The sequence below is a fragment of the Anabrus simplex genome, chromosome 4 (assembly GCF_040414725.1).
Source record: "Anabrus simplex isolate iqAnaSimp1 chromosome 4, ASM4041472v1, whole genome shotgun sequence".
In the NCBI taxonomy this organism is placed as follows: Eukaryota; Metazoa; Arthropoda; class Insecta; order Orthoptera; family Tettigoniidae; genus Anabrus; species Anabrus simplex.
Genome location: NC_090268.1, coordinates 407,508,685 through 407,524,473, shown reverse-complemented (window position 1 = coordinate 407,524,473; position 15,789 = coordinate 407,508,685). Strand labels below are relative to the sequence as shown.

The 15,789-nt window shown below is 38.7% G+C and overlaps 1 protein-coding gene across 1 annotated transcript in view; it reads left to right on the top strand.

Moving 5' to 3' along the window:
- Window positions 1–15,789, top strand: part of eEF2 (eukaryotic translation elongation factor 2) — a 173,149-nt gene that overhangs the window by 131,107 nt on the left and 26,253 nt on the right. Inside the window, exons 13-15 of the mRNA XM_067145871.2 lie at window positions 2,561–2,740; window positions 2,864–3,073; window positions 8,370–8,552. Of these exons, the coding sequence (XP_067001972.1) occupies window positions 2,561–2,740; window positions 2,864–3,073; window positions 8,370–8,552 (573 nt within the window). The remainder of the gene's footprint in view (window positions 1–2,560; window positions 2,741–2,863; window positions 3,074–8,369; window positions 8,553–15,789) is intronic.

Below are 15,789 nucleotides of genomic sequence, written 5' to 3'. Positions count from 1 at the left end.
AACCTCAATCTCGTCTCACGAAAAGCTTATAACTTTGTATAAGGGGAGGACGACGATTGGGAGTGAAGCAGGGGAGGAATCCTTAAAATATGTACTTAAAAACGTTACTAAAATGCTATTAAAACGTTTGTTCAGCTTCCAATTTAAAAGATAAAAAGTATTTGTCATGCTCGAAAGTGTTTCACAAAACACATCTTGTTACACTTATACTTGAGGTGGTTCCCTTCTCAAATTTAACGTTGTAAATGCTGAGTTACCAGTTGACAGGTACCTCTGTGCTGAATTTTATCATTCGCATGTAAAAGAAATGTAGAAGCCTCAATTTTTTTACGTATTTGGATGATGTTAAAATGTTTTTATATGGTTCTCTGTAAATCTAAAAGCAAATGGAAAATCCTACACTTACGTTCAATATTATATTGAGAGAAAACAAAATTACACTTTTTGTGCCCATGCGTACATCATATTTATACAAAGTTAAGAGCCCTAAATAAAATTATTTCCTGAAATATGTAGGCAACTAATACATGGAACTCCTTAACAAGTACTTAAGTTGGTATTTTAAAATACTTTTGTAACCTGGAATGTTGTGACAGCTCAATGTTTTCCACCAGTTGTGATACAGATTTGTTTCAACAACCACCAACTGTACTAACACCATTGGCAGAATCTTTTTTTGTCAATGATTTTGTGGATCCCAGAGTTGGAGAAAAGTCATCAGTCTGCCACAAAAATGGTGATGAAATAGCATTTGAATTTGCAGTGTTTTTCTGCCTTCGTTTCGGAGGAAGCTCTGTTTATTTCTCACTTCACAATATTTTCGGCACTCTCCTTTCAAAATCGCGTAACTCATTGGGCCCGAGCCACGGAACCGTTCCGTGCTTCGTCTCGGTGGACCAAACCCCGGACCACGGAACTGCTCCGTTGTCTCATTTTACTGCGTAATTCAACTTTTCCTCAAGAGATGGCAGAGTGAGTTGCATTTGTGATTTGTGTAGGGACTCTTTCTTTGCAATGTTATATGCTCTTGGCTAATATATATCGATAGTGTGCTTGGTAATATTAGTTTGAAGTGGGCTATCTCTAGCTTTGAGATTCGCTTGTAAACAAGATGGCTGCTAGTATAGAACTGATACTTACCGATATATAACCCCTTTTAGGACGTAATGATGATTAGGAATGAATTTTTTCAGTGAAATTAGTGGTAATATTAGTACTAGTATGAGCAACGCTCCTGCAGAACAAATGGATGGGGAATTCGAAGAGGAAGTGCAAAGAGAAGACTGTGTTACAGCTCAGCAGGCGGATTGAGTACGGTCCCGTGATGCTAATAAAATAAAATGTTTTACAGTATTCCTTGTTCTGCAGTTTGTGGTATGAAAGCCTTTTGTTTTCATGTATACTTAAATCTTTAATGGTCTTGTAAGAAATTTCTCATGATGTGAAGCGACACTATATTTCCTCAAATAATCCCAGCACCAATGCAGTTTCAATCCAACAAATATGCAGGGCTCAATGGGTTAACAATTCATTAAAATCATCACTTTACGCTGTGGTTAATAACGGAAAGATTCTTTTATCTGAAATAACATCGCTGCAAGAGCAACTACAGTAGCTTGTTGTTCCGCCATGCTTGTTTACATCACAGACAAGCTCCACTGACGTCTACAAAAGGCCCTGTAAGTTACTTCCCAAAGCTATAAACCGTGATCGATTAGCTCTGCATAATGCCCAACATATGGCAGAGCATGCCAGAGATCGAATCGGCACTAGAGTCAACTGGGAAACTCAAAAAATTAAAGTTCTTGTGCATCATCTAGAAATGGGTGTGGCAGTGGTGGACTGGCCGTGTCAGCTCGTCTATAGGCGGATGTAGCACTCATTGGGTTAAAATGCTCTTGCAACTCAGGATGTGCTTTGAAATTTGACACTTTTCCATTTTAGGGATTCCGGATCTTTTAACGGTTGCATGTATATTGATATTTGCACCTTAGAGTTTTGACTAGAGTCTAAAGCCTTTGTTTTCCAATAACTACAATAAACTTGGATATCACTGTTTCAATAAGCACTTAGCAGTTTCATGTCAAAAGCTGGACGAACGCAGATTCATAAGTTTACAGTTAATTCTGTGAATACCAGTTGTGATCTGAAATTGAATTTGTGACCCCTGTAGAGTCGTGAATCTGTGTTTTGGGGCGTTAGCTCCCATAACATTGTGTCATTATGAAGAGGTCGAAAGGATGACTAACCTTGCGTTGGTTTCAACTAGGAGTTAAACCAAATTTTAAGTGCTTTCTTGTTCATACCAATAAATCACATTTGTTTCTATTGCTTTACTTTTGAACCTGATCCCAGACCCTCTTCTATACAACTGTGGTACTTCCTAATCTCTAGTTCCCACATTAGCTTAGCTTTTCGCACACAAGGAATTTAATGGCTCCAAACCGTTAATGTCGTTAATCACCGACTCTTGTAACTAATATACAAAAAAACCTACATGAGTAATATGCAGATTTCAGTGCAGAATGTTTTCCAATATGTAAATTTGCTTCTCTTGTAGGATTTGGAGGAAGACCATGCTTGCATTCCAATCAAGAAGTCTGACCCTGTAGTATCATACCGAGAGACTGTTTCTGAAGAATCAGACCAGATGTGTTTGTCAAAATCTCCTAACAAGCACAATCGGTTATTTATGAAGGCTGTTCCCATGCCCGATGGTCTTGCTGAGGACATTGACAAGGTAAGTTGTCAATCTTTACATGTTTGCATATGAATTTTGGAATATTTTTGTAAGAACGATTGAGCAATAACTAGAAACTGAAGCAGGTCGTAAGTTAGTTTAAACTATGTTTGTGTTGTCTAGGGAGAAGTTAATCCACGTGATGAATTTAAAGCTCGTGCACGTTATCTGGGCGAAAAATACGACTACGATGTTACTGAAGCCCGAAAGATCTGGGCTTTTGGTCCTGACGGCACTGGGCCTAATCTGCTAATGGACTGCACGAAGGGAGTACAGTATCTGAACGAAATTAAGGACTCTGTTGTGGCTGGTTTCCAGTGGGCAACTAAAGAGGTAAGTGTTGTTAGCGTGTAGTAGTTATAACTTTCCTCCTATAGTGCATGGCAACTGTCGTTAATTTTGTTGTCTTTCTTTCTGCAAGGAGATCTTGCCTCATTCTGTAGTTGAATTCCCTTGGTCTTTCCGTCTGTATCAAAGCTTTTCTATTATTCATCTCTACCTTAGAGTGCAATATGTCATGCTTATTGGTGTGTAATTATTCATTTAACATTTTGACTGCTGTATGTTCATAACCCTCTGGTGGGATTTTTGTTTTTTAAGTAGAACTTTTCCAGATTCTATTACATGAATATAATACAAAAATGGCTTAAAATGAATCTAGAATAGGCTTGAAATACACTTAAGAATGATTAGTACACATGGAATTGTCTGATCTCACGATAATCCTTGAAGCCGGATAAAACATTGAAGTCCAAGACCACATCTACCACACGTGTATTGATTCCTTCCTTCTACTTTTTTTTTTCTGGTAATTTGACTGCATACACTAGAATCTCAATAATTCAAAATTGTTTAATTCAAAATCCTGCTTCATTCAAAGAATATTTCATTCCCAGAGAAATCAGGTACGGTTTTGTATGTTACTTGAATGGTTTAATTCGAAACATAGATAATTCATTTTTCGAAGAAAATAGTTGGTCCCATTACTGGATATTCAAATTTGTAATTCAGAATGGTCCTTAATTTTATTTAGAATGTTTCGCAGCATAATTTAAATTCAAAATTTCTCTTGTATCACGATAGAACACATTTTCTTGGACGTGCAGGGGTAGCTTTCCATACGTTCATTTTCATGTCTACAAGTAGGCAGAGTGAAATATTCTACATCAATTCCAATTACCAGTTCATTAGCCTTTTGGCAAAGCATTGGTCTGCTGATTGGAATGCGTATTTGCTTTGCGGTGTTTGCTCCCACATGCCCAGGAATTTAGTAGGAAAAAAGGAAGTTGAAAGGATGGACACAGGAATTCCAAACCACATTATGTACAAGGCAATAGAAAGAGATGCCTATCTTACACATTATGCTGTTATTACAACCTAGTAGTTTTTATCCTGAAGCAGTGGCGGCTGGTGCACAAAATCAGTTGTGTGCTGTAACCCATTTCCACCCCCACACACCCCCCCCCCACACCCCGTCCAAAATAAAAATATTTAGAAACATATAGAAAAACTCGCTCAGTGACGATCTTGCTACAGAATTTGTCGATCACCCTGGCGTTGAACCCGTCCATGCTGGAGACCATCTTCTTGTCAATGGAAAGCATTGCGAGGGCACTTAGTCTTTCTTGTAACATTGTGTTCCGCAGGAAGGTCTTGATCCTCTTCAGTGATGAGAAACATCTCTCAGGCTCTGAAGTATACTAATATCTTCAGAAGCTTAGTTATTTGGCAGAATGTACCTTGAAGATTACTGGAAATTATGAACTGCAGAAGTGGAACTGCCCCACCAATATTCTTAAAATCTGGCCTTCAATACAGAACCGACAGCTCTGTTCTGAGCCTTTTCTTTTCCACCATGCTGTAGGCCTGGGCAGTCGCATCAAGTTCTTTATCCGGAAACGTTTTAGAAAAGCGTTCAAAGTTTTTGGACTCGTAACAATTTTGCTGCTTCCGGGTGATCCAAGGTTTGGAAGTGATCACGGGCCTCTCATGCTATTCTATCGCACACTTCCTTGGCATCAGTACGCCGACATGATAGTTTTCTGCGCTTGTTTTCTGAAGCACACGTTCCTTCAGAAGTACTAGCAGTGTTTTCTGCCGATTCTCTTATTTTGTTTATCACTTTAATGAAGTGTGACACAGCATATTTTATTTTTACAGCATCAGCTGTTCTTGACTCCAACTGGTAGTACATGTCCACATGTGGCATCAATTTATGAAAAAATGATAGCCAAAAGATGAACTCCTCGTCTTCTAGGCTGCAACGAAGCCCGTTTGCTTCAAGGCAAGTTTTGTAGGATGGGGTTTTCTCCAACATTAATAAACACACTTTTATGGAATTGCTTTGTTCGTACACCACATTTACGGTGCGCGACCTGAAATTCCATCTAGTCGCTGGTCCTGTTGGAATTCTTCGAGCTGCCACTGCTTCTAAAGCAGACATCCGTTGCGGCGACCTTGAAAAGAAAACGGAACGCTGAAAGGTGAGCGAAGAACACACTAGCCGACTGATTCTGCGAAGCAGCATGTTCCATTGTCAGATTCAGCTGGTGTGCATAGCAGTGGATGTAATGTGCGTTGGGATAGTAGGCTTTTAACTTTGCTTGCACTCCACCTTTACCACCACTCATTACTGATGCCCCGTCGTATGTCTGCGCAATAACTTTCTGCGGTGTACATTTAAAACATGTTGTTCATTTCACTTAAAATGCATGATGCAAGAGCATCCGCATCCTGACCTGGTTTAAGGAAGCCCCAAAATCGTTCGTATGGAATACCATCTTTTTCATACCGAAATACCAACACTAACTGCGTCTGCTCTGAAATATTGGTAGTTTCATCGGCCATTACACTAACAAAATCTGCTGTATTTCTTCTGCTGTCACTTCTCTGCAGGTCTCAAGCATGCAGTCCAACAGCTCGTTCTGGATGGTTTTTGAGGTCCCTTTGAAAACTCTATTAGATTCAATGTGCTCCTTTACTGCACTGTCTATGATAGAAATTAAATCTACTAGGCCCAAGAAAACACCAGGATTGTCGGAACTATCACTTTCGTCGTGTTTCTTAAAGCTAATTCAAACGCACCGTAAAACTTAATGCAGTCTACAATTCTTGATAGCACATACCTGTTCTTTTCCACTTGTTGATTGTGCTTTTCTTTTTCTTCGTGATAAGCACGGCTTAAAAAAGGTTGCAATATTAACCCTTCCTAAAGCACTTAAATTTAAGGAATTATTAATGTGTTTCTTACTGTCATTATGCTTCTTAATTAAAGCATTTAGATATCCAAGATCTTTAACACCCACTGTTCCCAAGGAATCACTATTGCCAAAACGCAAACACGGAAAACATAAAAGGGCATTTCTAATCTTGCATCCGCACACCCAATCGTTTTTATACACTTTTCTATTAAATTTTCTAGTGTACGGAGTTTTATTAGATATGCCTTTCTGAGCAATATCTAAATCTGGGGTAGGTCTACCTAACTTCTTTACCTTAATTTTTTCTTCCAGAGTTCTGATTGAAAATCCTCTTTTCAAAAGGCTCTCCAGTGAGTTTTCCCTTCTAAACTAACACTCGAATAACCTCAACACATACACGTTCCTCATACAAAACTAATTAAGCACACGATAACCTGCAATGACAAAACATTCACAAACTCAGGAACACTAAAAACAGAACTTCTCACTGTTGCCAAAAGCATTGAAATAAAACCAGTAATGCATAATACACGTTATGTTGCTATAGTGATATTTATGAACTAAGCCTTTTGTAATTAAAGAAAATGAAAACATTGTGTCCTTATTTTGACAACATAAAAAGTGCAATTTTTTTCGTTCATCGTTTTACAAATGTGGCTACGGAATAGGCAAGTTGCGAGTATTAAAAGATCTGGCGGGAACAGCTTATGCCTTCTTCCCGTTTGTTTTGAGCGATTCCCTCTTAATATTACCACTGAATCCAGAGGGTGCCACCTGCCACGCTCTCATTTCGGTCGAAATGCAAGTGTGATCACTGATCAGTGCTGCCTCTCTGTGGTCAAACGCAGAATCATTAGCAAATGAGGTCTTGGCTGTTCTTTCCACAGCAGATCGGAAGAGTTGGGTACACATGCGCATTAGGCAAAAGAGTTCCTGCTTTCTGGCAAAAATCTTAACGTATTCTCGCTGAGCTGTATATGCACAGCCTCCGGAGTGGGGCGCATGACAACTTACCTGATGGTGAGGGGAGTTGAACGATTTCCTGTTCTTTGAATAACGTTTTCAATGCACTGTATTTGATTGTACTAGATAACCTTATTAAAGGAATTTATTTTGAAATATACAATGTGCTGCAGCCCCTCAGCACATACGGTACGGCCGCCCCTGTCCTGAAGATCACTCGTGTTATACTGCCTCTGCCATCTATGCAAGAGACCTGTATTGAACTAGGTGCATGTTCTATAACAGCAATCTATTTGCCTGTATATATAGGCTTTCTGATTATTATTTTTATAAAAACAAACATTACAGACTTTAAGAAATTAAGTACAACCTTGTCTGTTATTTAAATGTTCATATATTTATGCAGAATATTGTCCTAATAATTGTTCTCGTAAGAATAAGTGGATCGGTCCACGAACGATCTGTTGCTCCAGTTTTTACGTCCACTTCTAAGCCAGTCTTCCGAATTTTTCATAGTGACTTGGGATTTCTTATTCGTGTATTTAGTCGGGAGCACAGATACTTTTTTTTTCTCAAACAACCCGGTGTTGAAAATTTGCCAGTTGATAGTGGCGGCAGCTTTTCACCTCTGCCACTGTTGGCGCTCAACAGAACTGTTACATGTTTGCCTATTTTTCCATTGTGTCAATTTTCCCCTCTGAATGCCGTTGTGCGACCAGGCATTAAATTAAGGAAAATGCCTGTCTCCTCCACATTGTAATGTAATTGTCCTTAGCATCGAATCGAGATGTCAGCTCTTTCAAACTGTTTTCTTCCCAGTCTTGCACGGTTCTGGCATCGACCTTTCTGCTTTCCCCACACACATTGTGACTGCAGATGCCTACAATTTGTGTAAGCAGCCCAACGAAACACTAAAATATTCCACATCAATTCCAATTGCCAGTTCACTAGCCTATTCGCAAAGCATTGGTCCCTTTCTTGCCTGAACCACTATAATAAACAATTTTCCAGACTTTGTTTTTTCTGCCCCGAATACACTTCAGTTTTTGTTGTAAAATCTAACGCCCCCCTTTCTTCAATTTCTGCTGCCTTGGCTACAGTCTTATTCGAGGTAGACAGAGCAATCCCCAGTTTATTACAAACTTCAACTTCTTCGTGTTGTCGCTTTCCTTCACTGCAATGTAATGTAAAACGAACTAAAAGGTGAATTCAGTTTAGCTGAAACAATTCAGGAAAGTTGTTAAATTCACGCAGAGGCTTACAGACTGTAAGCTGAATGGCATAACAGTCTATAATGAATATGTATGAACAATAAATTCTAGAATATTCCTCTTTTTGTAATGCAATATCCTAATATTTTGGTGATTTCTGATCAGGTTTAAGTCTGTCTTGTTCCCATTCTGTGATAACCTAATTTATATTTTGCTATTACTTGGTGATTCATGTATTGTGGTTTTTTCTCTTAGGGAGTACTGGCAGAAGAGAACATGCGTGGAGTTCGTTTCAACATTTATGATGTGACCTTGCACACTGATGCCATACATAGAGGTGGTGGCCAGATCATTCCAACTACACGACGCTGTTTGTATGCCTGTGCTCTTACAGCACAGCCACGTTTAATGGAACCTGTGTATTTGTGTGAAATTCAGGTTAGTGAGTTTCCAAGCATAAAATCTGAAATTCTGTAGTATAGCCTTAGTTCAGTTTTTATTTCTGTGATGGAATGCAATAACAGTAAAAGTCAAGAAATATGGTACAAGAGTACAAGTCAACTTGTACTGTTCTGATGACAGTGGAACCTCAATTCTCCGTTTTTGGTGGGACCCGGGAAAAAAAGTGTACAGCATGGGAAAAGGGAAAACCCGGGAATGAATGAACCATCAACAATTTGGCTAAACATCACAAAAAAGAAACGTGTATACTTACAATCTTGCAAACACCCCATAACCAAACCAAATTAAACTACAGCCCCAGTTGGCCTCCTGCCTACCAAGCTACCACTGCTTGGTCCGAAGGCCTACAGATTACGAGGTGACATATGATCAGTGTGACGAATCCTCCCGGCTGTTATTCCTGGCTCTCTAGACCAGTCGCCATCTCGCCATTAAATAGCGCCTCAATTAAAGGTAATCATAGAATGGGTGAACCTGAAACCAGCCCTCGCATCCAGGTTAAAATGCTTGACCTGGCCGGGAATCGAACCCGGGCTCTCTGGGTGAAAGTCAGGCAAGTTCGACTGCAGGGCTGGCTTCAAACATTAATTACCAGTGCGAGACTTTAATTTCGAAACTTTACATTCAGTTTTACCAGGGAAACTTTGTCAGTTTCCTCTGAAAACTTCTTTCAATTCAGCAACTTTGATCAAAATGTTCAAAAAACCTAATACTGATTGGAATGATAACAATAAGTTAATTTATTAATTTGACCACCTAATCAATACAATAAGTCTTGTCTTTGTTGATTTACATTGGCATGTTAACTAAAATGGTACATGTTTTGCCTTTTATATAAGTATCATCAACCATTACAACCATTATAGTTCAAGTCTCTCCAAGGCTTTTTAAAAATTAGTTTTATTTTATTTATATGTAAATCAGGTGCCTGATTTTATTTCAAGGTTATGGCAATGGCTGATGATGCCTATATACAAGGTGAAACATGTACATGTATTAAAAGTTGTGATAATGCAATGCTAGATTGGTCATGGAGGGGACCCAAATGTGACCTTCGTCATTTGACATTGGTATTACGGTGCTTGTTTACCATCACAAAATTTGTAAAAACAAAACATTTCATGAACCTCAACATGACTTAGTTTGTGATCTCTACAACCTGCTGTGTCACATACCGTATTACTACAAACTATTAAAAAAATTCAGTCAGCTCATAATGTAAGACAGTATATTCTTTCTTTATGCACATTTGTGCACAATTCTTCCATTAATTGAATAAAAAAGAAATGTGAAAAACTCAACTACAAATATGAAAACATTTGCTCTAGCCCCATAAAAGTATCTGTGTATTATTTTTTTTATTAAGTTAGTCACTTTAACCCTAAGGTCTTATTGTGACTTCTAACTGTAGAATTTACATTAAATTACAGTAGAGTGAAGAATAATGTAAAAGATTTTGGTATTTTAAACTGAACAGTTAAATTTTTAAATACAGACCAGTGTCTTTGAAAAACTTGATAATTTGTTTGCACAGTGAAGGAGATGAGAGTGCCTCCTTAATATCCTTAAGTATATACCGTGGTACTGGCGCCATTTGTCATACAGTGAACAGTCTGTAATGATGTGCTTCACAGTCAACACACTTTGGGCAGTTTCTTCTCAAGGAGGTAGCTGTGACTTATCTTCGAGTGGCCGATCCGTATTCTAGATATTAGGACTTGATCTTGCCTGTGCAATTTGTGAAGATAGTGTTGTACTCTAGATTCCGCTGTTACTTCGTGGAGTTTACTGTTTGAAGTTTGAAGCCATTTTATCTTCCACTGTTGGTATAATTTTGTTTTAGCATAGGCAATAATGTCAGTGTGAGGGGTAGCTATCGTTAGATCACCTAGCGGGAGGTAAGTAGCGTCTTTAGCTGCTTGATCAGCTGATTCATTGCCTTGAATGCCTTTGAGAGGGATATCCACACAAGGATGACTTGTTTGCCTTCCTTCATGATGTTAACACAATGCGGACTGGTCCCGAGAAAACTTGTGTTAGCAGCAGACCCAGCAGATTGAACTTTAGTGCTATCTTTTGAGATATACGGGAACTATTTGGAGGTCAAGGGTGATAGAACTGTTATGTATGCTTCTGCACAATCGATAGTCGCATTTCTTTTCGAGTATTTTTCATATCATAGATTTTCTTTGCATTTTTTGACAACATGTTTACAAAGTTCAAAGAGCCATGCAAGGTGGCAGCGCCGAGGGATCGCACGTGTTTAGACAAAGATGAAATTATTCGTGAATTATGTGCTGATACAGGCTCCGAATATCTTAAGTGATGCAGAATGTTCGATGATGAAATATCTTCTAACGGAAATGTTTCAAGTGATGACGAGGATATATTTTATCTTCAAGGTGTGGAACTCACGTAGTGCAGAACAAGTCTGATAATTGTGTTACGAGTGTAAATATTATAAATATTTTAAATAATGTAGTGTTTTCTGACAACTGGGTTATGGACAACAGTGAACCTAGGCCAGAGGATTTTGAAGGTGCTCCTTGTATAAAGGTGACGACGAATGAATCTGGAAACATAGTACAAGTAGCAGGACTTATGTTTGGTGAGGAATTTTTTCAGTATGTAGCTGAACAAACTTATACTATGAGCAGAATTCTCATAACGTATCCCTTAAAACACTAAAATGGACTAATGTCACTAGCAGGGAAATTAAAAAAATATTGCTCTATGTATATTGATAGGTCAGGTGAAGAAATCATGTCTGAAAGAATATTGGCCAACCGATCCCCTAATAAAACACCCATAATTCTGAAAACTACGAGCGAAATAGATTTCAAGAAATACCCTGCATTTCAACAACTATTCAGGAAGGCCACTAGAAAAATACACAGTAGTCCTTCGAAAGCTAGTGAAGTTCTGACAGTTTATTTGAATGCATGCACTCCAGCTTAGAGGTAGTTAGAAAGCGGCCGGGAACAGGGCCGTGCATGGGGTGAAGGGCGCCTGGTCCACAATGTGTTAAACAATAGTTGTATTTCTTGTCGAAGGATGCGTTTCGATGATGGACTTTCTATTGCATTTAATGCACTTTATGAATCAGAAAAAATGGAGTAATTGTAGGTGCTGGTTTTTAAATTTTGTAGCATAGCCTGCTTTATTGCGTACGGCTCATTAAAGACTGTATAGTAGTCAGGCAATCGGTATAGCATGGTACATTCAGGATATATAATCTCGCATCCATTTCTTTCCTCACATTTTGATCCATCAGTAAAGATTGCAGTGTGGTATTTATTAGAAATTTCAAGAAATAATTGATGGTAGTGAGATCTGTCAGTTTCATCTTTAATACTGTACTTTGAAATAAAGTTAATTGTTGGAAGGGTAATAGTCCATGGTGGGACATTCAGAGAGTTGTCTGCGAGGAGTATTGGAGGGATATTTAAATTTAATTCTTCAAGAAACTTGGCTATTCTGACATTGAAGGGCTGTGGTTGTGATCCTGATTTAATGTGTGTACCTTGGTGCTCGTTAGGAAAAGCATACAGCTTAATTCTTGATTCACTCATAGTTGCTACCTTGGGCGCGTAAGTCAAACTTAGTTGTGTACATCTAATTGCGAGTGGTGGTTCATTTGCTTCTATTTGAATGCTGGCTACTGGACTGGTACGGAAGGCTCCCAGAACAATTCGAAGAGCTGTGGACTGGATGGATTCAAGGATTTTGAGTGAAGACATTCTTGCAGAATTGTATACAATGCTGCCATAGTCTAATTTAGCCCCAATAATGGCTTTGTACATGTTCATTAGGACTTCGTAGTCTGCCCCCTAGATCTTTGCTGCCAGGATCTTCATTATGTTCAGCCTTCGCAAGCCGTCAGGTGAGGTATCCAACTTAACGTATTGTCGAATAAAACTCCTAAGATTTTCATAGTTGTTATTGTTTCAATTTTGTGATTGTCCATGTATAGCTCAGGGTCTTGTACAGTATGTTTACATTTAGAGAAGAGTATGCATCTGGTTTTAGTTTTGGAAAACTTGAAACCCTGTAACTTTAGCCCATTTTTGGATATTATTAATTAATTCTTGAAGTAGCTGTTGAGTAGTTAATTTCTTCCTGCACTTAGTATAGTCAAATCATTGGCAAAAAGGCAAGCCTTTACTGGTAGGTGAATGTTGGAGACAATGCCATTTATTGCAACGAGGAATAATGTGACACTGATGACTGGTCCTTGGGGAACTCCATTGTCAATGGTTACTTCATGTGAAAGAGTTCCATTTGTCCTGACTTGAATTCGGCGATCTTTAAGGAAATTATAAATGAAGTAAAGCCTGTTTCCTGAAATGTTAAGTTTCAATTAGATAGTCTTTCCACACCATGTCATATGTCGTCTCAATGTCTAAACTAACAGCTATGAGGTGCTGATTATTCAGGAAAGCTTCTCAGATTTCTGATTCTAAACATATCAGAGTATCTGTTGTTGAACGTGCTTTGCGAAAACCATTTTGTGCATCACTAATAAAAGTGTGTATGTTCCAAATATAGTCTTAAGTCCGCCTCCGTAGTGTAACGGTTAGTGTTATTAGCTGCCGTCCTCGGGGGGGCCTGGGTTCGATTCCCGGTACTGCCAGGAATTTAAAAACTGGCAGGAGGGCTGGTATGTGATTGAAATGGTACATGCAGCTCACCTCCAATGGGGGTGTACCTGAAAAGAGCTGCACCACCTCAGGATGAGGACACGAGTTTACTTATTTATAGCGAGAATTCATAACAACGAAAAATTTACTCGCTATAACGGATTGTTATATCCGATTTTTGTATAAAAGTCAGAAAACCCTTCCTGCACTCTAAAATCTGTATGAAACGGCAATCAGTTTGTTCAAAACTTGCGTTTCCGCAGATGATATCCACACTACGGCTTACTTATTTGTTATTTTTCATAATCCGATACGTGAAAGTGTGTGTTTAATTTCATTCTGAAAAAAATATAGTACCGTATTTCTCCGAATCCAAGATGAACCTCCCTTTATCCTTCAAAAAATTTTAATCAGGCTCAAAAGGAAGTTCATAAAATCTATGAATGCCTTGTTGTACAGTAGGCCTACGCATTTTTAGACTATTTCCTTTTTTGTGGCTGCACAATTGTTATTTCAGTGGGTTTAAGGACCGTTAACTTAACATTGGCATCATAATACCGAAGAGAAACTCGCTCAGAATTTTGCGGCAATACTTATTCCATGCGTCTCTACAATACAGCAATCCATCAGGAAATTATTCTTGCTGTCTATAAAACTGTAACTTTTACGCCGCGTCAGATATAACCTGCTACTGCTACACGCACATCTCGCTTGTCTGGTTCGGCAAAATTCAGTGACTGGCGATGTATGCTCCTAATCGCGAACATTGAAATTGAACAAACGAGTTTATTGCACCACGGTATGGCCCTTGCGTTTTTCATGCACATGCCTCGCAATTTCATCTTCGACTTCTTGAAAGCGTCCTTGTTGCGGACCACTGAATGCATTTTTTGTGCAGTACACTTTTTTTTAGCTCTTTGTCTTAACGCTAACGCCAAATATTGGCTTTAGTTAGGCCTATGCCATATTTTCTTGCGGCAGCGCAATTATTCTACATTTCCGAGTATTTAATAAACATTAACTTAAAATTGGTATCATAAAATCGACTAGAACCCGTTGAGAATTTGCCGGCAATACCTTTTCCACGTATCTTTACAATACGACTATCCATCACGAAAATATTCCTGCTGTCTATAAAACTTCATTTTACTAAGCGTTAAGTACAATAGACGCGTTATGACTCTGCCACTGAGTAGCCATGGCTTTTCTAAGAATTCGAAGGGTCAATCAATCAATACTGATCTGCATTTAGGGCAGTTGCCCAGGGGGCAGATTCCCTATCTGTTGTTTTCCTAGCCTTTTCCTAAATGATTTCAAAGAAATTGGAAATTTATTGAACATCTCCCTTGATAAGTTATTCCAATCCCTAACTATAAATGAATATTTGCCCCAGTTTGTCCTCTTGGGTCGCATGTTTTGATGCCGTTCTGCAGATTTGAGAAACACACAGGCACTGTACAACCGTTGTCGAAGTCTTGGATTCGGAGAAATACGGTATCACTCCAGAGATTTTTGTGCACACACCTCAGCTTTCGTCTTCAAACAGCGTCACCTAACCTAACCGTATATTATGTAGGCTGTCATGAAAACATACTTGAAACGCATGTAAAGAAATAACCTCCTCGCGAAAAATTTACGTGTAAATAGCTGTAACTAGACGCGAGAAGATATGAAATATCATCTGAAATCAGTGATGTACTCTGCCATATCTTGAGGTGTATCACATTCTTACTTAATTGCAGTATTTAGCCTCAAAATTAAGCGGTAGTTTAGTCAGCCTTAATTTTTAACGAGTTAACAACAGTTATCGGACACGTTATTTACGCATTTATTGCGAAAATGTTATCCTCTTTCGTTTTGAATTTTCTTTACGGAACAGCTGTCGATGGATATTACTAATTGACTCTGGCATCGCCTTCGAATGTCGACGAGAGAAATCGCTAGTGAACATAGCGAGGAAACGATGCCGAAGGTAATCGATCGCATGCAATATCATCGCTGGGGTGCATAAATATCGGTAACGGAAAAAATCGCGCTCTTATTCGCTCATAATAATGCATGCGCCAGTGATAGGGTTCTCGCTGTAACCGAAGGACGATGCACAGTTTAATATAGGAATTTTGAAGGGACAGAAAAAAAGTTGTCGCTATAACGGAGTTCTCGTTATATGCTGTACTCGCTATAGGGGACTTCTACTGTACCAGCGTAATCTCTTAACAATTTTCTCCATTAGCTTACACATTGTATTCATCAAGGCGATGGGACGATAATTATCTGGGATCAAAATGTCCTTTCTTGGTTTGAGTATAGGCACTACAATAGCACAACGCCATTGATCTGGAAATAGTTTGGAACTCCATATATATAGTTGAAAATAGCAAGTAGATAATTGAGTGCACTATGTGGAAGCTGTTTTAAAAATTCATATGGAATGGTGTCTGGGCCAGGACTAGATCTGCTGCATTTGTTGAATTCTGTAACAATTTCTTGTAACTGTAAAGTACACTGGCCGGCAAAAAAAGTGGATCACTTTGAAAATGTTGATTTTCTGTTCGCTAAAACAAATTTTTAAG